We start from the raw sequence: 19,733 nt of genomic DNA on the forward strand, positions 1-19,733 counted from the left end.
ACTTTTGATTTCTGACAACAGCTGGAGTTTCATAACAATTTTTGTTTCCCATGTTAATCTTATGGAGAAATAAGAAACTTCAAAGGGCTCCAGGGCCTCACACTCTCATTATTTCCATTAAAAGAAAGTTTCCTGCACAACTTCACGCTACGCTCTTTCCAATGACACCAAAAACATGACAATCGGTTCAGTAGTTTCGGAGGAGTAATTGTCACAAAAGATCTGCTTGCGTATTAATGGGTGCGCGCACTGGGTCGTCACAGTCGGTACCGCACCTTCTGCCGTCTGCCATAAGTCCGAAGTAATGATTTCTAGGACATCCCGACGTCCCGTACCGATGACTCGTCCGCCGTCTGCAGTGCGCGTTTGGTACGGTCGGTACGGACGTTCCGCCATTTTAAGTGCAGAGTACTTTTAAACAGACTGCTAGTCTCTCCTTAGGGCCTATTGATTCTCTGATATTGGTGCGTTTTCTCAGTAAATCCGCACTATCAACATGTAGCAATTCTTCAAACTTTTGATGTGTCATCCGAAAGTATTGAAAGAACTTGCAGTCATCTTCCATTAAGTCTGGAAATAAAGCGTGAAACTATCCAAGTTCTAATCTCTTGCAATTTATGTTGTGAACCCAAAATCTGCGTTTTGTTACACTTCTTGACTTCTCTTCTTCTTCTGCCACCACCATTAGACTAACAACAATCACTTCTTCACTTAACATAGCGTTCTCTTCACTACACATGCATCACATAAGCTATGAGGAGACTGTGGTGGTAACTACCAGAACTGCCGAACGTCCGTACCGTACCGACCGATCCAGTGCGCACAGCCCCACTAAAAAAGTGCAGAACTCCGTACCGTCCCGACCCAGTGCGCGCGAGGCTTATGTGTGTGGAAAGAAAAGACTTTTATTGTATCAAAGGACAAGAATCTCTTTAGTCCCTAATGTAAGTATCTTGTAACTCATGTGTGTGACAGGAACGCGGAGGACGTGCGGCGTGAGGACAGTGAGATGCAGTCATCTTCACACCACGTCCTGACGCTGGACGGTGAAGTATTGGCTCTCAATGGCAAGCTACTGGCCGGCCACACCAACCCAGGCATCATAGACGATGACTTTGACCAGATCTCAGTCTGCTCCTGCAGTTGTTTGGGCCCTTCCAAACATCCACCACACTTCGTCTCCTTCGACCCTCCACATCCCTCCATCATAAAACGAGCTTCCGTTTAGCTATAGTTGTGAACAAGATACATTGAATCTTGAATCTGATGTTGTTGACACAATGTCACACAGACATTGTCGTCAACATCAGATTCATAATTTGGTATGTACGATAGGTACTAATCCATGGTACCTCCACGCAATTCTAACTTTTTTGAAATTTTAATTTTTAATGGTGATTTTTCCATAAAACCCATAAAATAACAGAAAAATGTAATCTTCTCAAAAATGAGCCCAACGATTTTGATAAAAATTTAGTATGTTGTAGCCCTTTAAATTGTGAACAAAATGGTAGACATTCTAATACCAAATTTAGTCAAAATCGGTCAGTAGCTCTGTAGGCCTACACAATGTGTACAGACAGACACACATACAGACAGACACATGCACAGACAGACATCACTTCAAAAACCACTTTTTGGGTTCAGGGGGCCCAAAACAGATATTCCACTCAAAACTCAAACTCAAAAATGTTGACAAAAACAATACTTTCTCCATACACTATGTATGTAGGGGGAGAAAGTAAAAAAATGGTTCATGTTCTTTTAAACTATAGCTACCAAGCACCTTTCTTCAATAACAGTGAATTTACAAGAACTTTTTCAACAATTAATTGTTTGTAGGATTGAAAAACTAATAAAAAAGTCTTCATATAACATAAAATCTTTTCTTAATACAGAATTTTCTGCTATTTTGTGATACAAAATATTTGTGTTCCTTTTATTTCAATTTGTGATTAAATCTATGTAAAGTATTTGTACAAATTATAACCTAAACAAGTAAAATTAACAGGAATCACAATGCGTAAATCATAATCAGGGATAAATACAGGGTATCCGTGAAAAAATGTTGGGATGCAAACGGTTATTGCTTGGGTTCTATTAAGGATAATTTAATTTAACAATTAAGACGTTGAAGGGAAAAACAAAGTTTTTTTCATACTTTGATCAAATTTGGAAAAATTTAATGAAATTTGGCTAATTTGCCATCTATCTCATATTACCATAAAACTGGCTATGTCTGTACGCATATAGCGATCAGCGGGTTTAATCTGATGTCTTAACTGAATTATGTAGGTACTAAGTCTCAATCTTTTACGAAAAACATCATTGAGTGTCTAATTACATATGGTTAGCTGAAGACTTTGTCAGGCAATCTATTTACACCCTCCGAACCACAGATCAGACTGTGCCTTCTGTCATACAGTAAACATTGTACTACTGGCAACTGGCGTCAGGCCTGTCAGTCACAACAGCTGCCTACCTCTGGGCACCTGTTTTGCACTTGCCAAGTTAAAAGTTTCTTCCCTTGCTACATGGGAAACAAAACTTAGTTATTGTAACTCCAAATTGACGTTTAAAATTGTTTAGTTATCTTGAATAGTCCACAAGCAATGACCATTTAAAATTCTGACATACTTTTTCGGATACCCTGTAATCATAATAAGCTTTGTCAATATTTAACAGAATGTTTGTATTACATTTTTCTTTGAATCAATTCTTTTGAGGTTGTATTGTTATAGCATAAGCAAAATATTTATGATATGTTGCATGTACATATTAAACATCCAAGAAACTGTGTTTTCTTCATATATAATAGTGCTAATATTTATAGTTGGTAATAAGACTGATCTAATACATTTTTAATAAACAATGTGCACTTCCATTTTGTACCAAAATAATTGTTATCTAAAAATAAAAATAATGTTTTATTAAAGAAGTTTAATATATTTGTACCTTCTCCATTATGTTTCAAACTTAAGAAGTGTGTATGAATTTTATGATGTTTTAATTTTTTTCTCATTGTTACACTGCTTGTTCGTTGGTCTGGGCCATGCACGGTCTACAAAAACTGTATTAACTTAGTTGTTCATTAACTGATTTGTACTTATTGACTTAGTCATAAAGTTTCCTAAAAATGTATAATCTCAATTTTTTTAGTAGAATCACTAGTTTTTAAAGCTGTGTTTAGACTGGAAACTTTTGCCGGTAACACTTTGTTTCTAAAACAAGAGTTTATAACAGATAGTGCACTTTTCTTTGATTTTGTTGGAAACAATTAAATACCAGGGCTCTACTCATAATGAAAAGTCATAGCTAAAAAAAAGCCTAAAATCTGCTCAACAATTTATTTATAATAGATCAAATAAAAGAATTTAAAAGATTCAGTTTAGTACAAAATTAACTTTAATTACTAACCTAGTAATTATTTCCTTGAGTTAATCAACAATTTTGCAACTTGAGAAATAACACTTGGATGACAAAAAGCATTTATGACATCTTCGGTAGTCAATGATTTATTAGGCTTGATGTGATCTTCATGGTTGCTTATTGAGTCAGCACAGCCACACTTGTCCAACAGTATCCTCCTCAGCTGTGCAGCAGATACCTTGGTCACAGGGGCCACACAAGAGGGGTCCATATCAGCTGGAGAACAGCTGTTATTGACTGCCTCCTCCTCCTCACCCTTTCCCTTGGCCATCAGCTGATCTGTACACCACGATATCTGCCGAAGATCTATCGTTTCATCCGGTAAGTCCATCTATCAATGTGAGTAGAAAAAACATTATATATATATACTCGCCTTTGGCTCTAGCTGTTAGTCGTCATTAGTAGATAATAGTTTAGTTGTAACAAAGCACGAAGTGAAACTGTCGATATTACGTTATATAAAAACAATTTTATGAATATATTAGAGGAGGTTGGTAAGTTAAGTCCGAGCTCCAATTCAAAGCCCCTCTTAATAACAAAAATCTCTTTTTTAAATGCTGTAAGATTAGGATAGTAAAGTATTTTCCTACTGAGTTTTTGGTCAAACAAAGTGATAATATAAGGATAATTTGGGTCGTAATAGTGAAAATCAATATTAAAGTAATAACGATTTCAGGAATATATTAGAGTAGATTGATAGGTTAATTCCTTATATATAATTCTGCACGACAAAATTTTTTACCAGAAAATTGTGGACGTCAGGTTATTTGCAGAAAAGTGGGCGAGGTCTTAAATTAAAGGTCTTGACACCAGGGACTCGGGAAAAATAGCAGAATTCTCTTTATGTTACCAGAAAACGAGATATAACGTAAAATGTTATCCATAAGAATAGCATTAGAATCCATTTACTGCAGATTTTTGTTTACTTCAATACAGCTGATCGTGATTTATCATCAACCCAGTACGCAATGTTAACATTTGGATTACTTATTTGCCAATCAATTCTGCAATGTACTAGCCTATATAAAACCAGGGATAACGTTACCTATAATAATTAAGACTTTTGAGTTACGTTATAGAATGTGGAAATAAATTATCTTACCGTGAAATGCTTCAAATTTGTGTATTTTTAACGTTTAGCATGAAATAACCACATTGACTAAATAATTAACAATTCAAGATTAAATGGAAAACCTTCTGCTTTGCTTTTATTTCATTACATAAATTATTATCTAGATTTATTCTACAGTTTCTTTATTTTAAATTTGAGATTTATAGTAGTGTTTAATCAATATTTTGTATGAAGTGGAATAACCTCAACATGACTACTCTTAGAAAATATCCTGGGAATAAAGATAGAATAGGTTCGTACAGGAAATATATATTTGTTAATTTAGTAAGTACTATTACAAGTTCCAATTGGAGAAATCAATATTGTTTGGAGATTTTAAACAGGTACTGTCTGTTGCTCGCAAAAGAGTTAAGAATCAGCCCATGATTAGGCCTAATTGGATAGAATATGTAACGTCAATCGCACCTTTAAGAGGAATACCCATACATAAACTTAAACTAATTGTAGTTTTTTTTATGTTGATCAGAAAAAAATCTAGGGTTAAGTTTGGTCAATGGGATGCCTTTACTTTAAACTAATTTTGTTAAACCTTTACAAAAGGAGTATAAACTTAGAAATAATAATAACTGGGTTGGGGTGCTAATTTAGCGGATTTGACCAAGAACTAAGCTTATCTAAACACACCTTCATTTGCCTATTCATATTTGACGAAGACAATTTCCAAACTTCCAATCAGGGAAGTCTTATTTTATCACCATCAACAACAAGACCAAAGCTACCATAATAAAGCAGTATTTTATTCACAAACAATTGTATGTTTGCTGCCTTTAGCAGAGTTAAACCTATGTAGTGATTTGAATGATTTATAAAAAAAACATCAACTAAGGCAAACAAAGACAAACTACAAACTGTTTTTACACAAAAGATATGGCGTACAGGGATATCTATTCTGACACATAGATGATATATTCCTTGGTTTGTTTAAATATTAGAATAATTTGTTTTATGTTATTGCACTTTTTAGGGACTTATGTCCCTTAAGCCACTAGTAAGTTGATAATAGTAAAGTATTGTATGAAGTAAATAGATTATAGTAAATATTCATGTATTTATTTATAAAAATAGATTAAGTTATTTTTGTTTCCCTGTCAGTTTGCCACACTAAGGGACCTACAATTTATAGTGGATTCCAAACCACATTTTTGCCTTGGTATAAACGAATTGGTCTAGTTAGCAGGATAGTACTGCGGATAGTCGTAGTACTCACTCTTGCGGACGTTAATCCATACCATGGAGTATCGCATCCACAGCGCATGCCTATAAATATCCACAATTTGTGACCTCCTAGTAGCTGTATTACAGGATAGTGTTTCCCTGATAGTTGGCCATAAACTGTATGGCATATCCAGTTCCGCCACGGGGAACTGTACTCATTTGTACAAATATGTTGGTAGGTTAATTTATTATGATGAAAGGCAGTGGTTCAAGAACTGGTTGGGAGGGGGGTTCAATTATTTGTTGAGGGGGTTACATACAAACAATTCTAAATCCCTGTAATATAGGGGGTTTATTAAATAGGGGGTTCATATTAAATAGGGGGCTTTAAGTTATTGCAGTTTTAAAAAACGTGTTGTGTGGTTTTCAGATGTCCTTCATTTTGGTTTTCGGGAGGGGGGGTTAAATCTTTAAAATGGGGCTTTTAAAAATTGTAAGGGTTATTTTTTGGTAATGTTGTACACTATTGTACAGTTTTAAATCTCTAGCACGATTCAAAACTTTTAGATCCGCATACCAAAGTTGGCCACTTTCAAGGTTCGCCATAAGAATAACAAGGTTGGGGGGGGAGTTTTAATATTGTAAAATATCACTTTTCGAAAAAGGCGCAAGACCCACAAACGAGCCAAATTCAAGATCTCCAGCTAATCTAGAAGTGGGTAAACGTGATGAAGACCGAAACACCTATGGTGGCTATAGGATAGCTATAAGGGTGGAAATCGATTTTGGAAGGGGGAATTTTTATATGGTCCTTATATTCATACCATGGTGTTAGCTCTAATACAGTAAATTGTGTACAGTTTTCAATACCCGTGCGCCCATAGAACAGGTAAAGAATCTGTTATAACCTGGTAAAAGTGGAAAATATACCAAATTCTGACATTACACTTAAATTTTGGGGGTCAAGGAGTAAAGTTATGAAAAAACATTAAATTACTAAAATTTAAAATAAAACGAAGTAAATACAAAGCATTAATAATCTTTGCAAAAATAATTTACTTAGGTTGGAAAAAGTAGCAAAAACCGTAAAAAATTTGAAAAAATTTGTCAATTTTTGAAAGTAAGGCGTTTTTTAGGGATGAAGGGGTGCGATTTTCGGAAAACTCATAAACGGTTTTTGTTAAAAATTTAATTCCTGACCACGAAAATTCTTTCAAATCTTTTCTAGCTATGACCATTTTCAAGTTATAGCCGTTAAACAAAACTTATTTTGTCGTTTTTAGATGTCCGCCACTTTGGATTTTTGGGGAGGTTAAAATTTGAAAATGGGCTTTTGCAAATTTCATCATTAACTTAGGATCCCATACTACAAAACTACCAAATTTAGTCTCTAGCACGTTTCTAAACGGTTCAGATGACCATACCAAAGTCATTAAATTTCAATGTTATTCTCCATAAAAATAACATGGGGCTCGTAAAAACTTTCAAATTTCGACATTAAAAATAAGGTCAAGGAGTAAAGTTACAAAAAAACATTAAATTACTAAAATTTAAAGTAAACCGGAGTAAATAAAAAACATTAATAATACTTAGGTTGAGAAAAGTAGCGAAAACCGTTTTAAATTTGAAAGAAATTTACAAAATTTTGAAAGTAGGCGTTTTTTGAAGGTGAAGGAGTGTGATATTCGAAAAACGCATAAATGTGTCTTGTAGAAAATCTAATTCCTGAACGTGAAAATTCTTTCAAATAAATAAGAAAATAAGTAAATACAAAGCATTAATAATACTTAGGTTGAGAAAAGTAGCGAAAACCGTTTAAAATTTGAAAGAAATTTAACAAATTTTGAAAGTAGGGCGTTTTTTGAAGCTGAAGGAGTGCGATTTTCGGAAAACGCCTATGAGGGTTTTGTAGAAAATTTAATTCCTGACCATGAAAATTGTTTCAAATCTTTTCGAGCTATAGCCGTTTGAAAAAAAACTTGTTTTGTCGTTTTTAGATATCCGCCATTTTTGAATTTTGGGGTTGAATTTGAAATTTAAAAATGGGGTTTTTACGAATTTCACCGTTAATGTAAGATATATAGACAAATAGAATAAATATAGACCTAGACCGTCAACAGTGCTGCGGTTAGCATATGTTCTGGCGCACACCGCTAGGAGTGCCGTGTAGTTACAGTGCACGACGCCTGCAGCGGTGTGGGTGTGCGCAGTAACTACACAACACTGCTAGCGGCACATCCAGAACCTTCCTTTTACAGTCTATATATTACATAAGATATTCCATAACACAAGAGATTACATAAGATACATAGATATTAATTACATAAGCCGATTCTTTGTGTCAAAATTGTGGGCGATTGGGAAGTCGTAGAAAGATGGGAGAGGGCTCAAATTAAAGGTCCCGATCCCGTGACGGCGGGAAAAATAGTGAAATTCGTTAAATCTTAACACAAAATTATATATAACTTTAAACGTTCTCCATAAAAATAGCATTAGAAGCCATTTACTGCTGATTTTTGTTTACTTCAATACAGCTGGTCATGATATCATTAAGCCAGTTGGCAATATTACATTTGGATTACTCATTTGCCAGTCAATTCTGCGATGTACTGTATACAATATAAAACCAGGGATAACGTTACCTATAATGATTAAGACTTTTTGGTTACGTCTTAGAAAGTTGAAGTCAATTATTTTACTGTAAGTTGAAGTCAATTATTTTACTGTAAGTTGAAGTCAATTATTTTACTGTGCAATTTGCAAACTTGTGTATTTTGAAGTAAATTAGTCAAGCGTATGTTAAGCAGTAGAATCGTAGGAGATGGGTCAAATCAAAGAAATTGAACTTAGAATGGCTAAAACAATAATGAAGTTTTTCTTCCTATTTGAAGGTTATTGTTGTGTTGAAGGAATGTTTAACATGAAATAACTACATTGTCTAAATAATAAACGATTCAAGATTAAAGGGAAAACTTCTACTTTGTTTTGATTTCAAAACATATGTTAAAGTTTTATTCTACTCTTTTTTGTAAATTTACAAACATTTATATTTGAGATTTATTGTAGTGTTTAATCAATATTTTGTATGGAGTGGAATAACCTCAATGGCTACTCTTAGAAAACAACCTGGGAATAAAGATGAAATAGGATCGTACAGGTTCATTAAGTAAGTACTATGACAAGTTCCAATGGGCGGAAAAACAATATTGTTTGGTTTAGATTTTAATTAGGTACTAAAATGTTTAAAATGTTTAAATAATATAGCTTAGCATGCACGGTAGTAAAGGGAGCATCCATATATAACAGTAAAACCTAGAGGTAGTTTCCGTTTCTTAAAACTAAACAAAAATATGCATGTTGGAGATGCTGATGAAAAGTAATTTAGTGATTGGTTACGATAACTGGGCAATGGAACCCTAAACAGTCGCAAAATAGTTAGTAATCAGGCGTTGATTAGGCCTTTTTTTGTAGAATATCTAAAGTCAATCGCACCTTTAGGAGGAATACCACTAAATAAACTTAAACTAATTGTAGTTTTTTTTTTTATGTTGATCAGAAAAAAATCTAGGGTTAAGTTTGGTCAATGGGATGCCTTTACTTTAAACTAATAATTTTGTTAAACCTTTACAAAAGGAGTATAAACTTAGAAATAATAATAACTGGGTTGGGGTGCTAATTTAGCGGATTTGACCAAGAACTAAGCTTATCTAAACACACCTTTATTCGACTTTTCATACTTGACAAAGACAATTTCCCATATTTCAATCAGGGAAGCCTTTTTATCATCATAAACCAAAAGACCAAGGCTACCTTAGTAAACCAATTCACATACATGTTTGCTGCCTTTATTAAAGTTAAAGCTCTGGAGGCATTCAAATTATATATTGAAAATAACATCAAAAAAAGCAAACAAAGAAAAATGACAAACTGTTTTTCATACAAAAGATATGTTGTACAGGGATACCTATCCTGACACATAGATAAGTTGATTCTGAGTTTGTTTAAGTATTACAATAATTTGTTTTACATTTGAGCTTTTTAGGGACTTATGTCCCTACAAGCCACTAGTTTATTCTATTTGTCTATGGTGCCGTACACACTTAAACAATCCACCCTTATCAAGAAGGCCAGCTTTGTACATAGTTAAGAATAAGTTCCAACTAAATACGTCAAAGTTTGCATACAATGCTAATATTGATAATTACCTCATTTGGATTAAGTAGTGATGTTACGCCAGATGGTGTATCAACATCAAGACCTTTGATGATTGTTGCTATTGAAAATCTTACAAGGGCTTCTTCCAAACGACTTACATCATCAGATTCCTAATAAACAATATATGTATATCATTTTAATTTAGGTGTTCACGTAATAGGGCTGCTGATATATTAAATTATTGTAGTAATAAGTACAACTGAGCACCCTGAATATTATAACTTTTAAAAATATAATATTCAGAGTGCTCAGTTGTACTTATTTACTACAATAATTTAATGTATATCATTATACTATCCAAGCTGTTACAGTTAAACTAGAGGACCCAAATAAATATTATATCTGAAAAATAATCAAATTTATGATTTTGATTGAGTAATCTAGTATCTTGAGCTTAACTGATTCAAACGACCAACAGCTCAAATTAAAGCCTATAATTAACTGATTATTTTGAGTCTTAAACATATAAAAAACATAAAAAATACCGGAGAGAATGATTTTTTATCACAGAAAAACCTTATGAAAAATAATTTTTATGTTGCTTATTCACCTTGCGTTTGCTTGAAACTCGTCCGATTTGAATAACGAATAGCTAAAATGAAAGCCGGTATTTCACTGAAGGTTCTTAGTCCAAAACATATAGGATTATATAATTATAACTGGCGAAATACATCTTAAATTGAAGTAAGAATTCAAAAATAATCAAATTATGTTTTTTGGTCGAGTAATACGGTAGGTAAATATATGCCGAAGCTTGATGTGAAATCCTTGAAAAACCAAATTTAACTCCCATAAGAAATGCATGGGGAGCAAATTTGGTTTACGTATAAGCCGAGTGGGATTATGGATACAGTAAATATATGCCGATGCTTGATGGCAAATCTGTGTGTGCATATCTTCAATTGGAGACCTCAATCATAAAAATCGGTCGGGTAGAAGAGCCAAACGAACTCGGCAAAGAGAAACCAAATTTAACTTCCATAAGAAATAACTTACATGGGGAGCAAATTTTGTTTACGTATAAGCCGAGTGGAATTATAGATAAATATATTCCAATGTTTGATGGCAAATCTGTGCGTGCATACCTTCAATTTGAAACCTCAAACATGGAAATCGGTCGGGTAGAAGAGCCAAACGAACTCGGCAAAGAGAAACCAAATATAACTCCCATAAGAAATACATGGGGAGCAAATATTGTTTACGTATAAACTGAGTGATACTATAGATAATTATATACCGATGCTTGATGGCAAATCTGTGCGTGCATACCTTCAATTTGAGACCACAATCATGAAAATCGGTAGTGTAGAAGTCTATAATATAATTGTACAATTATCTCGTCACAGCTCCGTAGTTTCCGTATATATTACGGCCGTTTCGGCATCAAAATGCCATCCTCAGATACATACATCCACCGAATTTGGCGTCGTCAAACTTGAAACACACACGTAACACGATAACAAACATTTAAAACATAAAAAACGAAAGACAGGCCTGTCGCGCACATGATGAGTACGTGTACGGAAGCTGACTGGACAACTGCTAGTTCGATGGAACGAACTAGCAGTTGTCCATTCAGCTCAGGGGCTAAACCATGTCTATCGATGTGTAGAAGTGTCAAACAAACTCGGCAAAGAGAAGCCAAATTTAATTCCCATAAGAAATACATGGGGAGCAAATTTCGTTTACGTATAAACCGAGTGATACTATAGATAATTGTAGGCCGATGCTTGATGGCAAATCTGTGCGTGCATACCTTCAATTTGAGACCTCTATCATGAAAATCGGTCGGGTAGAAGAGCCAAACGTAGTCGGAAAAGAAAAACCAAGTTTTGTTTAATATCTAAGATATTAAGTTCATCTCTCCAGGGAGATTATTTATTTAAAATTCAATTTATTTGGTTTAATTTAATTTATTTTTGATTAATTTAAAAAGATATTTGTTAATACACTCTATCTACTTAGTGGAATGATTAAATGCTTACTAGCTTTTGAATATAATAAAGTTAATAATTAATAGTAAAGGTAATATTTTAAAGATTTTATCATGTAAAATACGCTGTTCTCTGCTCATCATTTGCCATTTATATTCCGTTGTATTAGTGTTAACTTCAATTTGTAATTCTTGATTTCTTTCATTACATATATCTAGTTACTGAATTCCGGTGTTTTACTGTTCCTGTACCTCAAACTAATTGCCAAGTGAGTTTTTTTAAGTCACCGCCCCAATTACAACCACTTCTTCACATCACACAAAGAACATCTTCAAAGCACACCTTACATTTACACATAACACAACCACTTTACAATACAAAGCCACGGAAATTAGTAGTGCAATATTGCGTGAAAATGAACAGTTAAAACAAGCTTTGCATGAGACTAAAAATGTAAAATCTTGCCGTGAACTGGAACTAGAGGATAAAATAATAAAGAAAGACAATGAAATAAAAAATCTCATAAAACCCCATCTAGAAAAGGAAGATGATTTTATTTATAAAATTACATCTGTATATTTAATACGCTAGGCATATTTTTGTCATAATTGTTTTAGAGCGGTGGTGCTACCGATCACCATGTCCAAGGTGTTGTTAGAAAGGTCTTAGCATGTAGTTTTGCCATCAAACAAAAAAACTTGGGAATTCCATCAGGGCTCTGCCCCAGTGGCCTTCAAAGTCCCCATGTTATTCTTAGGGAGAAAATGTTTGTTTACATTTGAACAGTTGAATTTGAAATTGACACTAATATTTGAAACAGCTGGTTATTCTAAAATTTGAGACATGTGCTATAAGGATCTCTTATTAATACGTGAGGGCTGTTTTTTTTTTACAAAATTCCTCCCTTATTTCTGGATCGATTTTAACGTTTGAGGTGTCAAATAATTTGTCTCAATTCGTAGTTTTGCATAAAGGTTTTAGAATTTGAAAACTCTTACCCTTAAGGGCACGAGACGCTCTCAAAGGTCGCATTTACCCCATAAGAATTACATTGAAATCAAATTTTTAAACAAAAACAGCTGTATATAAAAAGAAACTCACCATCTTTTTGGGAGTAAATGTTGATGTTTGTAATATTTAGGAGGTTATAGACAAATCTAAACAGTCAATCAGTTTTGTTGGAAGAACAGACAATTTCTTGAGTTTAAAGGAGAAATATTGAAAACAGGAGGATGAGACAAGTAATAGGAAATCTTAGACGTATGGGAAGAGTAGAGGAGAGGCCTGGTCTCACAGTAAGGAATCCAGGTACACAATCACTTGGGGAGATGAATCATTTTTGCCAGTTATGCTAAGCAACTTTTTGGAAGTAAAAAAAACCATGAAGAATATGGACACTTCATGATGTCACAGTGGTAAAGTAAACCTACCTAAAGTCAGATAAAATAAATATATGCAAGAAATGTTTACTGGTAATAGCTTTAAGTTGGGAAACATTTGTAGAAAACACTTAAAAATAAGGTCGGGTCCAAAAAATTCTAAAATATTTTTACAAGAAGCGTTTATTATTTTAAAGCGCTATTAAATAGCGTGAGTATTTCAATTAGTTACATAAGTATTTAGTCGGGTCTTTTAAACTCACCAAAAATTATGACCGTTATTACTGTAGTTTTTAAATAACTTCTGTATAATAACGGTACTTGAAAATTGCTCGATTTCGAGCAACAGGTACACTAGTACTTAGTAAACCAGATAGAGAAGTTACAAAATGTGAATAAAGACCCAACGACAGAAGCCGCTATTGAAGAACCGCTACTTTGAGAAGAATGTCTACTGAAGCTATTTGCAACAGATGTGAAGTACTCAAGCAAGACACCAAAAATATGATTAACTCCATAAGATCATTAGAGGCTGTAACAATTGTGCTACAATGTGAAAATACTGATTTAAGGAAAGCAAAAGTAGAATCACAGGAAAGTAGTCAGTATAGCTCAAAATGTCTCAATTGTTTTCCAAATTTGAATGAAAGAAATTCTCAACCTTATTGTGATCATGGCAAATGCTTAAAAATCCCCTAAAATACCCAAGGACAAAGAGGTCCCTACTATTCAATGTAACAACAAGTTTTTGGTTCTTTCTGAAGCAGGTGCCAAAGGTGAAAAACACAGTAACCCATCGGTGACTTTGACTGATAAAATTGTGACCCAAACAAACAAAAAAGATTATGCCTGTCAAAAAAAAAGCTAAGTGTGACAAAATTACAGAAATCTAATAGCTACTAAAATTGACTGACAGTCATGGCCGAGGACTTAGTAACCTCTTATCGCAAAATACTAATCTAAATGTAATTGGCATTATAAAACCTGGGGCTTTGTTGACCGATGTTATTCAAGATATCACTGAAAACTCATTAGACATTGATCAGGATGATTTCATTTTGGTCATGGGTGGAACCAACAATGTTGATCACAAAGGCGCAAAGAATATCATGAAAGACTTTGACACTTTACTGACTAGATCTGTAAAGCTCTTCTTATAGCTTAGCTGCTTTTTACTGTAGAAAAGAAGGTTTACATGGTGGATCTTGTATTTTGGTTAGGTCTGATGTAGTAGTCAAGGAGAGAAATGATTTAAATGTATGTTTTATAGATAATGTATTTGAAGGATGTTGTATTGAGATACCAAATTAAAATCAGCTCATCATTTCAATATACCGTGTGTCAGATGCAAGTAATTTTAAATTATTTTTTTCAAGTTAGAAAAATTTTTTGTTTGGTTAAAAAAGAAAACCAAAAGCAAATCTGTAAAGCAGGTGATTTCGACGTTGATGTTCTGAATGAATGTAAAAAAACCAAGATAAATTTTTTTTATCTTATAATAAGTCATGGCTCAGACTCAGGAGATGAACCTACCAGAATAACTCAAAAGCCTCAAACATGTATAGACAACATTCTTTTTAATAGAGGAAAAGACCTTTCAAAGTATTGCAATATAGAGTTAGGATTATCAGACCATAGAGCCTTGTTTATTTTTAATGAATGTGGGTTAAAAACAGAGCTTACCACTAGAAATAGTTTAAAAAAATAATATTTAATAAAAGAAACATACTAACGTTTTTAGAAGTGTTCAATGAATCCTCATGGAGTGTCACTGTACATAATAATACCCAACAAAATGTTGATAAGTTTCTAGCAAAAGTTTTAGTTAAATTTTAAACATTAAATTCCCTTTAAAAAGTGTTAAAGTAAATTGTAAAATATGTAACAAATTTTGGGGCAATAGTTAAAAACCTAACATCGTTTTAAAAATTCAAATAACATTCAAATAATTCTGAGAATCATGACATTTTCAAGACCTAGACAATAATTATGCAAACCCTATTTAAAGACATAAAATATTAACTTTACCTTTAGTGTATATTTTACAAACTTGACTGTTTATAAAAAAAATATAAATTACTTTAACAATGAAAATTACAATCATAATTATTATGATTGTAATTTGTAATTATAATTGTAAAATATACACTAAAGGTAAAGTTAATATTTTATGTCTTTAAATAGGGTTTGCATAATTATTGTCTAGGAATATTTATTAGGTACTTGACTAGGAATTGTGTTGATTTACAATTGCCCATTCACGGGCTTACTGCTCTTGAAAAGTTGTCCACAGTATTTGGGTGGGAAATGTATAATAAATTACCTGGACCTATCAAAACTGCAGAAACAATAGAAAAATTCAAAGAGGAAGTATCTAAATTGTTAATCAATAAGGAATATTATAATGTGAACTCTTTCATAAATGATCAATTTTAAAATCAGTTGGTAACTTGAGACTATAGTACTGTATTTCAGTGCAGTGTTAAAAATCTCAATGGCCTTCTTCTTTGTTTTTGTAAATTTTGCTATTCGTAACCAAAATGTTTACATTGTGTTTGAACAACCTGACCTCAATGGTTGGAAAACTTCATAAGTACTTGCTGATGATGTCTTGACTTGACATCAAAACATGTACAGATTTCAATTGTAATTGAGCTGTTTTGTTTATTATACGGTCCTACTATTATTATAATCAAGCATTATATCAAACATGCACTTACCCTTGGTATCCACATATTGATGCTGATAGCAGTAGATAAGTTCTCTACATAATGCCACCAATGTTTTGGAACTACAAGTACATCACCTGGAGATAGCTCTACAACTCTGGCTTCTCCAATATCTGGAAATTAAAGATCATATTTCAATAATAAACCTTTATGCAGCTAAAATCTAGTTAGGCTTAGTTTGATGCAAATGCCATGCTTGAAACACTGATGAAATGTATTACAGTTGTTGGGTCCAATGTTTAGCTCTATTGTGATATCCATCGAGTCAAAAGGCCAGTGCTGTATTTTTTGTCATCCTATAATTCCATTTTATATTTGTATCGTATCCAAAATAAATCCAAGCCCACCAAAAATGATCCTTTGCTTCAATGAAGCATGAGTGAAAATAGCAGCATCCTCATTTTTATCTAATAAGAAAATTAAATATAATAAAAGACACCCACCCCCTTCCCTTTTAATTAGAAGCTGAGTCGTCCAAGGAAATGACTCCCCCCCCCTTGCCTTTTAATTAGAACCTGAGTCGTCTAAGGAAATGACTCCCCCCCCCTTGCCTCTTAATTAGAACCTGAGTCGCCCAAGGAAATGACTAATTGGATTAAACAATTGGATCTGATTTATGTTGTTCTTGAGAGTTGCTTCATGATTCCTCTTGGATTGGATTTTTCATTGCTTAGTAACCATGTTCTTAAGAGGGTTGGTTCTACCTGGTCAATTCAAGATGGCGGCTAAACATGCTAATGTTCCTGAACATGCCTTTACGGTACAAGCTCTCAACATTCTAAAACTAATTTGTATTCAATGATCGTGTGCTTGATGTGCTCTTAACATATCAGAGCTTGCAGTGGGTGGAGCAAAAATAAATTTTAACTATTATTTAGAAGTTTAAATCACATGTGAAAAAGACTAATTTATGCATTTTTTAAATGATTTGGTAAATACTTAAAGAAGCAATTACAAAGTTTCAGTTCAGCCAGTGCATAGTTTGGATATTTGCGAATATTTTACAGTTTATTTCAACTTGATAAACACTTTAATAATGCCAGGAGGTTCTTTTTTGAGGGACCATATTTACGTGGTAAACAGCGGCGGGTGGAACCCTCTCAAACAGTTTGGGTGTAATTCAGTCAGGACTTTTCTTAACCCTCTTTACCTGATTCCATATTGAAAATTGATATGCGATCTGAACCAACATTGCAAGGTCTGAGGAAAAGGTCGTAACTCGCTTAGTTTTCAATAAATTCTTGAGATTATTTAGTAATATTTACTTTCTCCCCCTATACCATAAGTATACGGAGAAAATATTTTTTTTTATTTTTGAGTTTTAGTTTTGAGTGGTATATCCGTTTTGGGTCCCCCTGAACAAAAAAAAAAGTTGTTTTCGATGTAATGCCTGCCTGTCTGTGTGTTTGTGTGTGTGTGTCTGTCAGTATATGTGGATGTGTACCAGTACAGAGCTACAGACAACAACTGTGGTCCGATTTTGATGGAGGTCCCATGGTATCTCCAGGCATTTTTTGAAATTTCTATTTCTAATGATTTTCCCATAAAAACCCATAAAATAACAGTAAATTAAAATTTTCTCAAAGATGGCCAATACGATTTTCATAAAATTGTAGTATGTTATAGACTTTTAAATTCTGAACAAAATGGAACAACCCCCCTTGCTGTATAAATTATGGTTCAAAAGTTATTGAAACTTATGTTGTTTTCCCATAAAATAACAGAAAATCAAATTTAAAAAAGTAGGTTTTGATTAAAATTAGTACTTATGTTATGGTCCTAATAATTCCAAACAAAATAGTGGAACCCCCAATTGCTGTAAGAATTACAGTTCAAAAGTTATTGCAACTTTTGTGATTTTCCCTATAAAATATTACATTTGCTCCTACCGCTTACCCATGATAAAGGTGACAAGCTAATTGGAGAAAATATGTGTCAGATTGCTGATACCGTTTATTTAATTTTTACATGAATACTAGTACTGATAGTATACTGGTTGAATACTAACACTAGTACATGATGATTGCACTGGTATTTTCACATGTTTAGGTTCACCATAAAAGTTTGTTTTGCAGTGTAAGAAAAATTCACTTACACTGATCTTATTAACAATACTGAATAACAAACCCTAAATAATTTGTCTAATTAAACAATTTACAACTAAAGTAAACACTGAAATATAAAATTAGAACTAACATCCCTTAAAAACAAACAATAGCGTGGATTGTGAACGCAACTGTTTTGTTCAGTCTTGGCTCACGTAGTTAGTGGCAGTAAAAGAGCTAAATGAACCGGTGATAGGAAATTTGAATCTTAGGATTCAATTTTTAGTCAATTTTAGACTAGGGTCTAAAACGAGCCTCAGATAGGCATAGAGGTGCGTGTAGATTTTTAATGAAAATCAAAAGGTGTTGGTTAAAACGGTCAGACAGGAGAAAGTTAGTTGGGTTCCAGGTCGTATATTACAGTGTAAAAGTACAGTTACTTATTTGGTTAGTGTTCTTGGCAAAACAAGAGTCTAATATGCAGACCATCTTAGGCCAACTGAAGTAGAGGAGGACAAAATCATCGTGCGGAAAGAGGAAGTTGGAAGAACTATTGAGACACATCAACAAGAATTCAAAAGAGTTTTGCCTATTCTTCAGAAGTCTCCATCACCATCAATATCAAGAAATGATGCTCCACCTCATTTGCCTAGATCAAAGCCTGATGTTGGGAAACCACAAGGTGTGCGATACCTCCAGTTTTAAAGAGATCACAAAGGACTGCGAACAAGCCGGAGAAATTGGATCTATAAAGTTGGAGAAGCCAAAGAGTCAGAAGAATTTTTAAAGTTTTAAAGTGTTATGAGTCAAGCAATTTTAAGTGTTGGCAAGTGTAATATATGTTTATATTAATTGTACAAGAAGCAGCATTTGATTTTATAATGTTGGTTGCATTCCCGATGTTAAAGACTTTTGTTTTGTTCTGATTGTTAAGTTTGTAAATAATAATAATAATTCAGTTGTGATTGAAAATATTGAAATGGAGAATAAATTGAATGCACTAGATTTTATCTTTGTTCTTTTATTTAAAAAATACTAGCTGGCCCGACAGACGTAGTCCTGTCCTATTGTGGTTTTATGCACATGCTCGTACATTTTCAAGATGAGCTCGTTCGCATGGCTTATTCACGTCCTGGTTGAAGTTCGTTCGGTACGCTCACTCACCTTTAGGTTGGAGCTCGTTCGCTGCGCTCACTTTCCTACAGGTTAGCTCGTTCGCTACGCTAACTCGCCTCCAGGTTGGAGTTCGTTCGCTACGCTCACTCACCTTTTGGTTGCAAATTAGCTGTTCTCATAAATAAAAAAAAAATATAGTGCTGCACCCTGTTGGTAAACCTATTAACTTTTTAATGCTATTGAACATCACAGAATCAGATAGTTTAGTTGAACCAGCTGTTAAGGTTCTTTAACTCCATTTAAATATGGGTACTCATAAGATTAACATGGGAAACTCCAGAGCCACTGGGGCGGAGCCCTTTTGACGGATCTGCACCAAACTTCACACAAACCATCCTTGAATAATGCTTAATAATGCCTGAAAGTTTCATTACAATCTGTCAAGCGGTTTTGGAGTCCATAAAGGACAAACATACAAATATACAAACATACATTGGATTTTATATATATAGATTACAATTACAGGACTGAACTGATATGTACACAGCCAATAATTAAATGGAATTTTTAGCAACGCTCACACTAAAATCAGTAAGTTA

The 19,733-nt window shown here is 33.6% G+C and overlaps 2 protein-coding genes across 5 annotated transcripts in view; one reads left to right on the forward strand and one right to left on the reverse strand.

The window, feature by feature from the left end:
* Positions 1-1,934, forward strand: part of LOC128985677 (two pore potassium channel protein sup-9) — a 33,155-nt gene extending 31,221 nt beyond the window's left edge. Inside the window, exon 7 of the mRNA XM_054405448.1 lies at positions 976-1,934. Coding sequence (XP_054261423.1) covers positions 976-1,228 — 253 coding nt within the window. The 3' untranslated portion in view covers positions 1,229-1,934. The remainder of the gene's footprint in view (positions 1-975) is intronic.
* LOC128985676 (HSPB1-associated protein 1) overlaps positions 1,871-19,733 on the reverse strand; it is a 74,825-nt gene continuing 56,962 nt past the window's right edge. For 3 of the 4 annotated variants that reach the window (XM_054405443.1, XM_054405444.1, XM_054405446.1), the window contains 3 exons: positions 15,965-16,086; positions 9,922-10,041; positions 1,871-3,760 (listed from right to left, as the gene is read on the reverse strand). In XM_054405443.1, the coding sequence (XP_054261418.1) occupies positions 3,425-3,760; positions 9,922-10,041; positions 15,965-16,086 (578 nt within the window). In that variant the 3' untranslated portion in view covers positions 1,871-3,424. The remainder of the gene's footprint in view (positions 3,761-9,921; positions 10,042-15,964; positions 16,087-19,733) is intronic. The other variant, XM_054405445.1, reaches the window with a different exon arrangement.

The sequence above is a fragment of the Macrosteles quadrilineatus genome, unplaced genomic scaffold (genome assembly GCF_028750875.1).
Source record: "Macrosteles quadrilineatus isolate MER2022 unplaced genomic scaffold, UCM_ALF_1.0 Scaffold_2__2_contigs__length_208266976, whole genome shotgun sequence".
In the NCBI taxonomy this organism is placed as follows: domain Eukaryota; kingdom Metazoa; phylum Arthropoda; class Insecta; order Hemiptera; family Cicadellidae; genus Macrosteles; species Macrosteles quadrilineatus.